Source organism: Neolamprologus multifasciatus, chromosome 11 (genome assembly GCF_963576455.1).
Source record: "Neolamprologus multifasciatus chromosome 11, fNeoMul1.2, whole genome shotgun sequence".
NCBI classification, from domain to species: domain Eukaryota; kingdom Metazoa; phylum Chordata; class Actinopteri; order Cichliformes; family Cichlidae; genus Neolamprologus; species Neolamprologus multifasciatus.
The window spans coordinates 34,688,147-34,703,052 of record NC_140449.1 but is presented as its reverse complement, the minus strand read 5'-3'; the positions used below and the strand labels follow the sequence as shown (position 1 = coordinate 34,703,052).

Here is a 14,906-nt window from a genome sequence, read left to right as displayed (position 1 = left end):
AAGATGTCAGAGTCAGTGTGGAATATTCAGATGGATTTAAAGCAGGAACAAGAGATGTGGTGTCTAAAAGAGGAGAGGAAACACGTTTTTAAAGGAGCTGGGACATGATGTTTAATAAAAACTAATAATTTTCCGCGGCTGTCAGATTTATTTCGGTTCATGGGTTATCTTCACGCCAAACTTTCCTTTCTTTGGTCCTTTCTTCTCTCTGTCCTTGTTTTCATTCATTCCTTTCCTTCATTCCTTCCTCTGGCCTAGCTTCCTTTGTTGTTTCTTCCATCCTTTTCTGCTGAATGTGCCTTCCTTCCTTCTTCTTGTCCATCTTTCCTTATTTTGTTCTTCTTTCTTCTTCCCTCTTTTGTCGCTCGTCTTGCTTTCATTTTATTTTTTTATTGCTTCCTCCCCCCCCCCCTCTTTTTAAAAATCTTTTTTGTTCTTCTCCCTTTTGATATTTTCTTCATTTTTAACATTTCCCTGGTTTCCTTATTTAGTTCTCACTCATCTTTCTTCTTGACTTCTCCCCTTTGTTGTTTATTTCTTTTCTTTTCCTGTTCCTCCATCTTTCTTTCTTTCCCAGTTTTCTCTCTCCCTTTGCTGTTCCTTGTTTCCTTTTTGATCTTTTCTCACTTTTTCTTTATTTCCTATTTGCCTGCCGTCTTATGAGCACACCTGTGTATGTTATTCATGCATTTAATACATCTTTAACCTTGTAACAAGTCCGATCAGTAAAACCGTTATATATTGTAGAGTTTACCCCGACCCCCATTAAATATTTCACTTTTTAAATGTGAAACTTTTACTTTTGTCTTCTTTTAACATACATTGTCTCACTGAATTTATTTTAAATGTGCAACACTTCTGATTACTAAGTTTTGATAGAAACTGCAGTTCTTTTCTTAAAGTTGCCACAAACGTGTTGTTGTTGTTTTTGTATCTCTGCTGAGGCGTCCTTATGGATTTCTGTGAGTACAGCTGGAAAACACATTTAAGTTCTGGTAAAACCTGCAATCAAACTAGCAAAGTCGGTCTATAATTCAGAGAGAACAGCAACAAGCACTGGTCCCCTGGATGATTTTGATATTTTACTGGAGAAAATTTGAAAACTGCACTTTGAGTGAATACCGAGGGTCATATTGTGGGAGGTGCTCAGTTAAAGTTTTGGTGCAGTGGTTCCTTTTAGCTCAACAAGCCTTCCCAATCTGGTCATGTTTAACATTTGTAAATGTTTATGTCTGTAAAAATATTGAACCATGAAGGAAAATGTTGAACTTTTTACTGAAGTTATTGTATGAATGAAAGCAGCTGATTGTGAGCTATCCTTTAATCTCGGAGCTGCTTTTGTTTCCTCTTTGTTTGTTTAACAAATCCTATGGTGGTTATTTTGCATGTCAGCCCTGCAGCTCCTTTCAGGAAAGAACGAACACGAAACACAGAACAGTAAACCGTGTGTATCGTAGTACACACTGAGAAAGAATATACGTCTGTTTGGCCACAACAAATTTCACTGTATATGAAGTTATATGTAAAGTTTTCCTCTTTTGCAGGCTTGTGATTCGTCAGTGTTGGCTGTAGTGTTGCTGCGGCGGTCACGTTGTGGTTGTGGTTCAGGTCTCACCTTCTCAGGTTTCGTGCTGGCTCTCAGCGTTCGTAATGCCCGACTCTCCTGGATTCACACGCTCTAAATTTAGCTGCCTTAAAGTCAGACAGAACAGCACGGGAGACTTAAACTCCTGAAACACAGAGACTCAACTTTTTGATATAAATGAAGCGTTTCCTGTGCTCTGAAGCTCTCTTTTGGCCTCAGTGAAATTAAAGATTGTTGAGCTGTTGGACCAATGGGAAAATCAAAGTGTGGATTCACATGGAAAATGAAATTCATTGGGAATCAAGAGGCAGACGTAATCTCAGACAACACCGATATTTCTCTGCAGGCTTGACCGAGGCTCCCGCAGAGATGAGACTCTACTTTTCTTTGTTAGTTGTCTTCAGTCTTTTTGGTAAGTCCAAAAAAATCCTTCCTGTTCTTCAACTTTAACTTTTGACTCTGAGAAACGATCAATGCTGGTGGCTGAAGTTTAGCTCTAATACATGAAAACCCTTAACTTTGACCGTAAAGCTCTCTTATTCTGGAAAGTTGAAAATGACTATAAGCGCAATAAAACTAAAAAAGTTAACGAATTTAGTTTGTTGGACAAATATCACCAGATTCCTGATGATATTTGCACCAAAACAGTGATCTGACAGTCACGGCGGCCTTTTCGATACAATGTTGCATAACTGTCTTCATAACTGTCTGTGACTGGTTACATTTATTCTTTAGTTTCTTCTTTTTTTGTTTATTGTATTTTACAAATAAACAAATCCTGTTTTATTTTTTATTTTTTGCATTGCATTGTATTTCATTTCTACTGTCTTTATTTACAAAAGATGATATAAGAATATCTGCATCTATCTGTAGCCCGCTGTCCTTCTTTTCAGCCTTTGTCTCATTTTTCTCCAACTGCAGTCACTGTGTTTTTCTTGGTGTTGACATGCAGAGTTTAATTAGAAATAAAAAATACTCACTTGTTGCTGTTTCCAGTAGCTGTCACACCTGCACACCTGCGTTTTCCGTCTGTGTGTTGTTGAAGTTGGGGCGGGGACGACAGAAACAGACCGGACGCTTCCTCAAAGAGACGCCTGTTCCTGTTCGATGCATCATTTGCATCCGGAAGGACTGAATGATGCGTCTGTTTTGTTTTTCTGAATACAAACAATGATGTGTTCAATGACGTTTGCACACATTTCTAGATTTGATGATAAGAAGAGAAGAAACACGGACAGATGTGTTTTTTAGAGCGACAACGTGCAGCATGAAAATTTCCTGGAGCTGAATCAGTCTGCTGACTCGTGTACGTGAGGGCTTTACTCACATACAGTTAATGCTACATGCAAAACATGTCTAACCTCCAGAGTTTTCAGCTTTTACGACTGTCTGTCTGATGATTACACTGTTTGTTTTTGCCTAAATGAACACTGACTGGACACATCATTAGGTACATTTTGTTAGTACTTTTGGCTTCAGAACTGCAGTAACTCTTTATGGCACTGATTCAACAAGGTACTGAAAACATTCCTCAGAGATTTGGGGCCAAATTAAAATGACAGCATAACACATTTGCTGTAGGTTGGTTATTAGACCAGGCAACAACAGTCTTCTGTTGTGCAGTTTTGGGGAGATTGTGTGAATTGTAGCTTCAGCTTCCTGTTCTTAGCTGACAGGATGAACAGCCGGTGTGGACTTCTGCTGCTGTAGAGATGCTCTTCTGCAAACCTTGGTTCCAACAAGTGGTTATTTGAGTTTCTGTTGCTCTGGTCTGGCTCCTCCTGCGGCTCCTGGATATTTCCTGTTTCTCTGTAATTCTGAGAGATTAATCCACTTTTTTGGTCTTCATTCTGATGCTGAGATTCAGCAGGTCGCCTCAAACATGTCTTCATACATGGTAAATGCATTTAGTTCCTGCCACATAATTGGATGATTAGATATTTGTGTTAGCGAGCAGTTCAGTAGGTCTACCTAACAGAGTGTATGCAGGTGTTTTATTGATACGTGTGTGACTGTAATCTTCATATGCAGGGCGATTAAAACTATTTTGGTCTGTTATGACATGATTTATGTCGCTTTTTCTTCTTATTGCAGCCTGTGTGCTAAATGATGTGATATGTGTGTGTAACTGGAAAGACATGAGCTCTTTTATTTTGGGTAGTTTTGCCTTTAGTTTTATTCTTTGTCTCTCTACTTCTTGTTTAAGTAAAGTTTTGCTTGCTTGATAATTGTGACTGCCGACAGATTCATTCACAAAGTTCTGATTTATTTCTGCTCTTGTATTTTTTTTCTCTGTCTGCTTCTATTTTATATTTCTTCTCCTACTTCTTCTTCCCCTCGTCCTCTCTCTGCAGTGTCTCAGTGCCACGCCGGCTGTTCTGAGGTGGATTCTCTGACTGAGGCTGTGGCGGGACAAGGATTCCTGCTGGGCTGCATCTCCTGTAAGAGACGAGAGGAGGTCCCTGCACGAGCCACCGTAGACTGGCATTTCAAGCCTCTGGGAGAGGAGGAGTTCAGGCATGTAAGTTCAACAAAGTTCTCTAGTGACTCAGGTATTGAGCATCAAACAAAAACATCATTTTTTTCCTTTTTATCGTTGATGTTTTTTCTTGTTTCTTGACACAAACATAAAAAAGAGCAACACTGTTCTGGACCACTTTCTACAGAATAACAGCATCACTCACATCCAGCACAGTGTGGATGGAGTTTGCACCGGAGAACCCAGTGCGGGGAAAACACCTGCACCACTCTGTGTGGGCAAATAACTCCACAGACACAAACACCATGGCATAAATTACACAGTAAACTGCTGCCACCATGGATACGTGTTGGAAAATGGATGTAGGGATAGATGGATGAGTGGATGGAGGGATGAATGGGTGGAGGGAAAGATGATGGATGGATAGATAGATGCATGAATGCATGAATGAATGGATGGGTGGATATATGAGGGATGGACGGAGGGAAGATGAACTGTTTTATTTGTCAGTGTCTACCTTTGTTCATCTTAGATCAGCGGTCCCCAACTTTTTTTGCACCACGGCCTTTAAGGTGTCGCAGATGAACACAACAAAATAAAACGATTAGCGGCACCAAAAAAATAAGATTTCTTCATAACACACAGGAAAAGACCCAGAGAAACCGAGTTAATGATAAAAACGATAAAAAAAACATGAAAAACATAAATTTCACACCTGAGCCTCGACTCTCACAGCCCCGTACTAAACGACTCATGGCCCAGTACCGGTCCATTGGCGGCGTGTCGGGAACCGCTGCCTTAGATGACTGATCACTGATTGGTGGCGCGTGTGAGGGTCCATACATGTAAGCTCACATGTATCCCTTCAAACTTTTTTATTATGAAGTGTACACCTTGTTAAGGGTTCAAATATTGAGGAGGAGAGTAAAAACAACCATGGTCCAGAAGTGCATGGTCAAACAATTGATTTTAATGACTTTTAACACAGTTTGAAAAGAACATTGTCTCCGTCTCCACGGCAGGTGCTTCCTGTCCATCTTCTGACTCTCGCCTCTCCAAAACCTCGGGCCATGCTCTGCAACAAACTAGCAATTCTGCACGCACAAAAATGCAGTTGCAAGCAAATATATCTGAACTCTCACCTAGAACATACGCATACCTACAGTGTGTGCAGGTGTGTGTGTGTGTGTGTCTCGACCTCACACGAACTTTGTCTTACGAGAAAAGAGGCCAATTCTCATATGCATAATAACCTAACTGAAACTATATCTGTAATATGTTGAATAAATGTTTTAATCAAGAACCTCTACTAAATACGGAGCCCCGCAGGGGACATGGGAGAAAAAAAAAATTAAGACGGACTTTTGCGAGATCTCGCAAAACTAACTCGGGATCTCGCAAAACAAACTCGGGATCTCGCAAAACTTTTGCGAGATCTCGCAAACGTTTTAGCCGCATTCTTCGGACGCTGGCTCGAAGCCGACCGGGAGGTCGAGGCACGATGTGCCGGGAAAGCGGTGTTCCTCCCGGCTGTAGTAGGTCTCGACCTCCCGATAGCTCGAAGCTAACGGGAGGTCTCGAGCTTAGCTTCAAGCTAATGGGAAGAATGCGGCTAAAACTTTTGCGAGTTTGTTTTGCGAGATCTCGCAAAAGTTTTGCAAAAGTTTTGCGAGATCCCGAGTTTGTTTTGCGAGATCTCGCAAAAGTCCGTCTTAATTTTTTTTCTCCCATGTCCCCTGCGGGGCTCCGTAACTAAAAACTTAATCAAAGAATATAAAAGAATAAAAGACAATAATCAATAACCTGGTTATTCAAATAGCATCCTCCCCACAGCTCCTCAAAGTAACTTTCACAAGCACGCTCTGCAAAAGCCTGCACTTCCTGTCTACTTTGCACAGAGTGTACTCAGAGTTAGGCCTTTCTTTTATAACGCAATATAATCTGCATATAAACATTTAAGATTATAGATTTAACTCAACAGTTTAACTTGGTTATAACTGCACCTGTAATAAAGGCTGATTGGGTGCCAATATGTTTAAACATCTGAATACAATATCAATGCTGTAGATTGTGTTATTAATGTTATTACTGCAGTGGTAATGATGATGACCATGAACAATAGCAGAAAAATATTTCTCTAATCCCCGCACCCTGACACATCATCTTTGGTCTCAGTCATTTGTTTAAAGTCCTACTGAATACATGGTGATATTTATTTGGTACAATATGTTATTATTAGAGCTCATATGTGTCTATTTCATTAGGTTCTATTCAGATATAAGTGAGGGAACAAGTATAACTAAATTCCCAGTTTTTAATTCTTTCTCTATCTCAGATTTTCCACTATGACCATCCTGTAGCTGACATCCTCCATGAAGACTTCAGCGAGCGCCTGGTATGGCGCGGGACACTAAATGATGATCTTCAGATGGGAACCGTGTATGTTAATAACGTCACCTTCAATGACACTGGGACGTATCGCTGCACCTTCCACCGTACCCTCTTCCTGCCGCTGTCTCCTGAGCTTGTCACTGTGGAGAAGGAGGTGGAGCTTAGTGTGGTGGCTGTAGGTAAGGAGGATGGATTTAAATCCTTCAGTTGTACAAAATATTGTTGCAAGCAGTGTTACAAAAGATCTTCTTGTCTATGCATGCTGGGCGGATAGAAGAGAAGCTAATATGGGAGAAATACGCCCCTGTTAGGCTTCTCTCTGAAGCTTCATTGTCAGTTCCTGTTTCCCAGCCAATCGCGAGCTGGCTGATGTGATCTCGGAGATAATGATGTACGTGCTGATCACGTTCCTGCAGCTGTGGCTCATTGTGGTTCTGATCTACTGTTACAAGAAAATCTGGGACGAGCACGAAGCACGTCAAGCTAAAAAGGCTCAGGCTGGGTAAGTCACGTCTGTTGATCAGGTGATCTGTTCACAGGAAACAGGTCATTTTGGTTGTGTTGGTTTTCTATCTAAAAAAATTGTTGTGTCTCCTTCGTGCACTTGCAGACAGGGAGAATCTAAAGATAACTGTGACGGGGTGCAGCTGGACTAACATCAGCGGTGAGTTGCTGTATAAATTCTGAATATCTTCCACTTTGATTTTTGTGATTGTATTTTTCATTTTTTATATCCATCAGATTGCTACACCACGATTCTGATGAAATGGAGCTCAGGCAGAAGATCAGAGCATTTTGTTCTTTGAGCTGGACCTGCTCATTTACACCTTCGTGTTTCTTTTTCTTTTGTGGACTCTGCCAGAGCAGCTTTGCATGATTACAATTCAAAATAATCCTTATTTATCTCATGCTGGACCTCGATGAAGCCTCTCAGATTGTCCTCTATGTTAAACAAGCTGTTTATTTCCCTTTTAAGGCATTTTTCTTCTGATTGGCTGCCCCTCATATGCAACAGATTTGAAAATGTGGGTGGAGCCTTTGCACCTGAGATGACCTTATTAGGGATATCCCCTCTCTCTTGTGTCATACAAACCCAAGAGTAGATAAATCTGAGTGTGGGCAGTCTGATGCCTGTGCTGTAATTTGTAATGCAAACATCTTCCACTGTAACATCACATAAATGACAGGGGAAAAGGAAAACCTCCACTTTGAGTGGAGGTGAGTATAGAGCTTCTTTAAGTTAAGGCTTAAAGGCCTTAAAGGTGTGAGTAACACCTTTAAATGACTAATGTTTATTATCTCATAAGTCATATTTACAAAGCATCTATTAATCCCTCATCCTGCATTACTTTAAAAACACTAAGCCTTCAATGAAGAGTTTGCGGTCAGCAATCTCCGAACAATGAAAGTGTTCGATTAAATTACTGCTTATTTGCCACAGGTGAGCTGTAAACAAGTTACCTAGTAAACCTACTATACTCATTAGAGACTTACAAGTTAGCAGTGACTCGAGAATATTCCTTCTCCATCAATAATTCCAGATGAATGTGGTCTGTTCTCCCTGTGTGCATTCTTACACCCCGGCCTAGCACGAGCTGGAGCAATACACAAGAAAAGCCACACTCCCTGCTCCCAAGGAAGTAGGACAACACGGCCTCGGTTTTACAGTGACTAGTGGTTTTATTAAACTCAAAAGGTAGCGAGCGTCAGGGTGGGCATTAAACAGAACTGACTTAATGAGAAAACCCAAAAGAAAATACAGGCCTCCCACCTGTTTCCTTAACTAAAACAGGAGAAAAGATACTCAAAGAAAACGGCTTCCCGCCCCTTCAGCTACCAGGTCGACAATAGAGATCTTTTTACAGTATTTACAATATCTGCAGCCTAACTCTTCTTATCTAAGAAACCTCAGTCACACCACACACGGGGCTAAACACACAGCTTGGAAACAGGAAGTAGGCGGAGCTGCCGGTCCGGACAGGTCCAAATTTATACTCATTGGTCACTCGCCCTCCTTAAAGCGTGTCTTTGTTCTGTAGTCCTCCCCTTGCTCAGATGGCCCCGCCCCTCCCTGAGCCTGGTTCTGCCGGAGGTTTCTTCCTGTTAAAAGGGAGTTTTTCCTTCCCACTGTCGCCAAAGTGCTGCTCATAGGGGGTCATATGATTGTTGGGTTTTCCCTGGATTATTGGTCTTTATGGTACAATATAAAGTGCCTTGGGGCGACTGTTGTTGTGATTTGGCGCTGTATAAATAAATTTAGCTGAAAACAAGTCTCCTTCTTTGATTGGCACTTTGCCTACTTTCACACACACTCTGATGAATGATTTGGGATAAACTCAAGGTTCAGTGTCTTGCCTGAGGATAAGTGAAGGCTAGAGGAGCTGATGATCAGCTAGCCGAATGTATTTGATGTTTTCTGGTCACCACGTCGCTGCCAGTGTGGTGTAGGCCCGAGTCTTGTGTCACATGCTAAGATGGCACAAGCTAAGGTCAATCAGTCTTGTAACTGATTCAGTCATAATTTCACAGTCTTGGAGGAGTAAATAGGAAGCATTGGAAAGGAGACTGTTGGTTATTGGCCCATTAGTTGTTTTAAAGTGCAGGTTCTCAAAGTGAGGCCCGCTGACTCAGAGCTGAACATCTTGTAACGTCACAGTAGGGAGTAGGAGAGGACACACTTTACCTCCATTCATCTGCAATTCAAGTCAGAATGTATGAAACATTAGAACAAAATGAGACGAGAGCATTTTTTCTTTATTTCAACTATTTATGGGTATAATTTTGTATTTAATATAAATTTTTCTATTATCACTAATTATTGTTAATTTTCCCACCAAGAGCCTTGTGGGGAACTTTATTTCAGCCTATTCACAGTTCTGATGATTGGAAGCAAATAATTGAATTTTAAGAGGATATTTACAAAATTACACTGCAGAACAGCATTCTGGGTAATGCTAGCTAGTCAGCTAACACTGTGCAGCGTGAAGAACAGTGAGGAGGTGGAGGGAAGAGAGCAGAGAAGGGGCAAAAGCAAAACAATGCCATTAAATACTCTTTATGTTAACTCTGGTTTAAAAGCACACACAGTAACATCTAAATCAAATCAATTTATTTATGTAGCACTTTTCACAGGATAAAAACCACAAAGTGCTTCACAGTAATATAAAACAGAAATACATAAAATACATTAATAATAAAACACAGCACAAATCTAATTAAAAGCCAATCTAAATAAATGAGTCTTAAGCTGCTTTTTAAAAGAATAAATACAATCAAGGCAACGTAATGATGGAGGGAGAGACTTCCACAACCTGGGGGCCACCGCTCTAAAAGATCTATCTCCTCTGGTTTTAAAACGAGTTCGTGGGACTACCAACAGCCTTTGATTAGAAGATCTCAGGCTGAGAGAGGGAGCGTGGGGTTCTAAAAGATCAGAAATGTAGGCAGGGGCATCACAATTCAAAGCTTTAATAGTCAGTACCAAGATTTTAAAATGAATTCTGAAATGTACTGGAAGCCAGTGTAATGAACGTAACACTGGTGTAATGTGCTCTTTTTCGTGTCTTAGTTAAAAGCCTTGCAGCAGCATTCTGGACTAACTGGAGACGGTCAAGATTCCTTTTGCTCAAACAAAGAAAAAGGCTGTTACAATAATCTAAGCGAGATGAAATAAAAGCATGAATAACCATTTCTAACTCAGACTTAGACAGCAAAGTTCGCAGTTTGGAGATGTTTCTTAGCTGAAAAAGGCAGTTCCTAATTAATTGGAGAGAGTGTTGTTCTAGGGACATGGCAGAATCAAACATCACACCAAGGTACCTGAGGCTCAGGTGAACAGATGAGCCAAGAGAACCAAGATTTGATTAGAGATATCTGGTTGTCGGGGGCAATAATTAATGTTTCTGACTTCTCAGAGTTCAACTGTAAGTAGTTGTCACCAAGCCACTGTTCAATGGAAGCTAAACATGTAATTAAAGAGGACAGTTTATGGACTTCCATCGGCTTAAAAGAACAATAGAGCTGAATATCATCAGCATAGAAGTGATAAGACACCTCAGGGAACTAATTAGACAAATTAGACAAAGGTTGTATGATCATATTTTTGTTAATATTTGTCCACTGTTTTTGCTACACTTACTGTTTCTAAACACACACACATGTGTGTGTTTATATCCTTGTATCATCTCATTGATAATGCTTTCCCTAGCCTAACCTTGACCCTAAACCTGACCATAACCTAATTGTAACCCTGACACTAAAACCACATTTTGAGTCTAAAAATGCCTTCAAACTCGAGGACTGGGATTTTGGTCCCCACGATGGCTGTTTGTCCCCACAAGTATAGTAAACTATCCATCTTTGGTCCCCATGAAGATGTTAAAACCCGTCCACACACACACAGTGGTGAGGGGACATTTGGAGGTGACTGTGCTGTAACTCAATCTAGTCTGAGCTGTGCTGCAGACGATCCAAACTGCCTCTGGTCTGAAAGCAGCTTTGTTCTTCCTGCTCGCAGCCCGGCGCCGTCCCTGCAGCGACACACACTCCCTCTGCAACACAACCCGGCCGAGCACATACACATCAGACAAGCTGCTGTCCGGATGCTCAGAGTAGCATGGATGACGATCCTATGAGCACTGAAATGTTCATATCTGACTCATGATACATAATGAAAGTAGTGACGTTGTTCTGGGTAACGCTGCCCAAACAAGGCCTGATGTAAAGACGATAATCTTCCTGCAAAGCTGCTGCTTGGACCAGCACAGGGGAGTGAAATGAGGACACCCCTGCTGCCTTTGACCTTGCCCTGTGACCTCCTGGTTTCATTAAACGTGTTGACATGTCGAGCATGTTTATGGGTGAGGACTGAGCATTAATACTCAGGGTTCAGCGGCGAGCTGCTTCTTTCCTCGCTGGAGATGCACGGGTTGATGTGAGTCCGCGTCCTTCTCAGGTAAGTTTTTCTCTCTAATGCATGAAGATTCAGTCAGGATGTGTGTGCACGATGAAATCTCTAAACATCAGTAACGATAAGACAAACTCGATCATCATCCCCCGAGAATGTGAGAACCCTGATATTGATTTGAAAAATGTGAGCTGCCTCTCAGATTACACCTGATTACACCAATCTCAGGTGAACGGGCTAAAAACTGTAACTAGACCTCTCAGGTTAAGATGATCAGTTTTTTTTATCACAAATTTTCTTCTGATGATTAAATATGTAAATGAGCCATTAAGTATTTAAATCTTTTCACAACATATTTCTTCATACTGCATAAAGTCACATTGAAATGAGTGTTTTTAATGGGCTGCTGCACAAGGGAACAAGAACTAAGCTGAGGGGCTGAAAGATTGGAGAGTCGTGCAGAAACATTGGGACAAGTTTTACTTTATAATAATAATAATTATTTATTTATTTATAATAATAATAATTTTATAATATATATGTGTATATTTAATAATCATTTTAATAATACATCATCATATAATAATAGATTTATGTTTTCAAATCTGCCAAACAATAAGCAAGTAAAGCTGAACGGCTCCTCGTATGTGAGGCCCCACTGGGACGACAACCCACAGAGACATCCTGCAGAGGTTGTGTCTCTGCGGTGTCCCTCTGGAAGAGCTGGAGAAGGTGGCGGGGAGCGGAAGGCCTGAGCGTCTCTGCATGACCCCGACCAGAGAAGCAACAGAAAATAGATGGATGGAGTGCAAGTAATATACAGTCTCTGCAAAACATGCAAATACTTATATAAAGTAAAAGTATATTAAAATGTACTTTTACTTGAATAAATCTACTGTTCAAAATCTGAAAAGTCAAGTGAAAAATTGTACAAAATTAAAAGCTTTTTAGAAATATATTGATTGGTTGTAAAGACTTCTGCACAGCGTGCGGAGCACTGCAGCCCTCGCTGTGGGAATCACGACTCCTCTGAACGACTCACTCAGAATTTTTAAACATGAGTTTTTAAAATCACTCCACAAATGAAAAATTACTGCCAAACAATCTCACTGTGTTATTAGGATACAATGTTGTAAAATTCATGGTTCTCAAACAAAAATGATGAAAGAGGCCGTCATAGATTTGTACTGTGGAAATCAAATAATGACTGTACGTGTAAAAAATGACATAAAACAGATTCTGCACTTGGACTAAGGAAGCTCTTTTGTATTGAAATTACATACAGTGATATATATAACATTATAAAAAAGTATATATAGGGAAATCTTCTGATTTGCACACATTCCAAGTGGACTAATGTATGTAAATGTTTTTGTACATCTCTGAAAGATGACATGGTTTTAAAGCAAAAATTAACCGCATGTGAGAGACTAAGCTCTCCTGAAGTTCATTTGTCGTGTACCAGAGGCATGTATCGCATTTCTAAATAACTGCATTTCTCTATAAATTTATCTTTTTTCCTAGTTGCAGTTTGCTGAGTGCCCAGCAGAGGTCAGCCATGTCCCACATCAACAGTACCGAGCTGCAGTCTCTCCTTCTCTCCGTCCTGCAGCACTGCCTCAACAGCACGAGCTTTCTGTCTCCTGCAGGGCCTGCTGAGAACTTCACTACCCAGCAGGCCGTGCAGCACGCGGCTGCAGGCAGGGCCCACACTGAGTCTCAGGGAATCATGTACATCCTGCTGCTGGTGGGCATGTTCAGCTTCTTCACGTTCGGTATCATGCTCAGCTACATCCGCTCAAAGAAGCTGGAGAGCTCTCACGACCCGTACCACCAGTACATCGCCCACGACTGGAACGCGGCCACGGCGCCATCCAGGGCTGTCGCTCAGGCTCTACGCAGGGTGGCCACGGGTGATGGAGCGGGCAGCAAGGAGCCCGTCATCATCTGCAATCCTGCGATGCAGGAGCAGCTGACGGACTAAACGAAGACATTCAATGACTCAAATAATTTAAATGGCAACACTCTTCACATTTAATTTGATCATATTAACCAAAAGTTACAGTGCCAGGTTTGCATTTCAGTGATTTCACAGAAATAACTCCAACAGTTCCTCACACTTTGCACTCTGATTCTGATTTCTTTTAAACTTTTATCTGACAGGAAACACCTGCAGCTCTGAGCTGGGCTCTGATTGGCTGAGCACTAAACAAACATGAAAGTCTGGATCAATCTATCAGCTCTGCAGCTTAATGCAACAAACAAGGACATGGTGTGGGGCTGCCACGATAAGTCGACTAGTCACGATTACGTCGACTATCAAAATCGTCGACGACTGATTTAATAGTCGACGCGTCATTTGAAACTTTGTAAGATCCCAAAAGACACAGGAATAAGTAGTAGGATTTAGGAGTGTAATAACGGACTGAAACAGAAGATGGCAGCACTGCATGTACAAGGATGCCAGCTGCCGTTAAACCCCGAAGAAGAAGAAGAAGCTGTGTCCCAGAATTCATAGCGCGGCCCAGCTCAGTTTCCAACAATGGCGGCAGCTAGTTAGTTTTAAAATTACTCTTATTATTCTTTCTGGGTCACAAAATAAACGTTTAACATATTTTCAGGCGAGAATGTAGCTGTGTAAACCTCAAATATCTGCTCAGTTTATCAAGACACCACATATCTTCAAAAGCGCTCCGACGTTTTCGGAGACGTCTGTTAGCCACTAGCTCGATAGCTAGCCGGGGGCTAGGCTAACTAGAGCCGTGAGAACACCGGACTCCGGCAAATCGTTTTCAAACCCACCGCCGTCTTTCGCTACTCAGGTTAAACATGATATATAAGTCACTTAGATAACTTAAAAATGTTATTGTTTGGCTTTTTTTAGTATTTTATTTGTTCCTGAGTAAATCGGTTTGGCTGAGATTAAAGTTATAGTTTTTACACAGCTGAATAAACGTCAAGCAGACAGCTGATTATCAGAAGTGTGAGATGCTCGAGAATTTACTCCGGTGTCCTGTTATATTTTAGATAGCAAGGAGTTTATTAAACTTCACCGAAACAATCTGCAAACTTCATTAAAATTTAATAAACTATCATCTTGTCTTTATTTTTAGTTAGCACATACCTTAAACACTTAAAGCTGTAAGCTAATGATAGTTATATAAGATGCTGCTGGTGCAATAAGCTGTATGTTTTACGTCCAATGGATGATGATCTGATTAGTCGACTAATCGCAAAAATAATCGGTGACTAGTCGACTATCAAAATAATCGTTTGTGGCAGCCCTAGTGTGGTACACGATCAACCAAACCAAGGACCAATCCACAATGATGAGCCTTTATTAAAGTTTAAAACCTTAACTTTCCCTACATCACCTTACATACCACCTATCTATTAGCTATTAGCTATACCAGGTGTCCACCACCTTTGGACTGGAAGATGCTTTCACCTCCTCACCATGAGGAGGGAAAAGCATCAAGTCGAGAATGGACCGTTTAATCTTTTTGTTATTCAGCTGGATGAAGCTGGGCACTTAAAGTACTCAT

At 41.0% G+C, this 14,906-nt stretch overlaps 2 protein-coding genes across 2 annotated transcripts in view; one reads left to right on the top strand and one right to left on the bottom strand.

Annotated features, from left to right (window-relative positions):
- gramd1a (GRAM domain containing 1A) overlaps positions 1 to 2,639 on the bottom strand; it is a 48,848-nt gene extending 46,209 nt beyond the window's left edge. Inside the window, exon 1 of the mRNA XM_085178346.1 lies at positions 2,566 to 2,639. The gene's annotated coding sequence lies outside the window, so the exon portion shown is untranslated. The remainder of the gene's footprint in view (positions 1 to 2,565) is intronic.
- Positions 1,572 to 8,725, top strand: LOC146509138 (sodium channel regulatory subunit beta-1). The gene is made up of 6 exons (XM_085178361.1): positions 1,572 to 1,997; positions 3,940 to 4,106; positions 6,400 to 6,634; positions 6,807 to 6,957; positions 7,066 to 7,119; positions 7,197 to 8,725. Exons 1-5 carry the CDS (start codon positions 1,862 to 1,864, stop codon positions 7,109 to 7,111), a joined length of 735 nt encoding a protein of 244 aa, XP_085034487.1. The 5' UTR covers positions 1,572 to 1,861; the 3' UTR covers positions 7,112 to 7,119; positions 7,197 to 8,725.
- Positions 8,726 to 14,906: the final 6,181 nt, after the last annotated feature.

Coding starts and splice junctions, on each gene's coding strand:
- LOC146509138 (XM_085178361.1), top strand. CDS start 1,862: ATGGAAAATGAAATTCATTGGGAATCAAGAGGCAGACGTAATCTCAGA. Junction 6,635..6,806: donor GCTTAGTGTGGTGGCTGTAG/GTAAGGAGGATG, acceptor CCTGTTTCCCAG/CCAATCGCGAGCTGGCTGAT. Junction 6,958..7,065: donor GCTAAAAAGGCTCAGGCTGG/GTAAGTCACGTC, acceptor GTGCACTTGCAG/ACAGGGAGAATCTAAAGATA.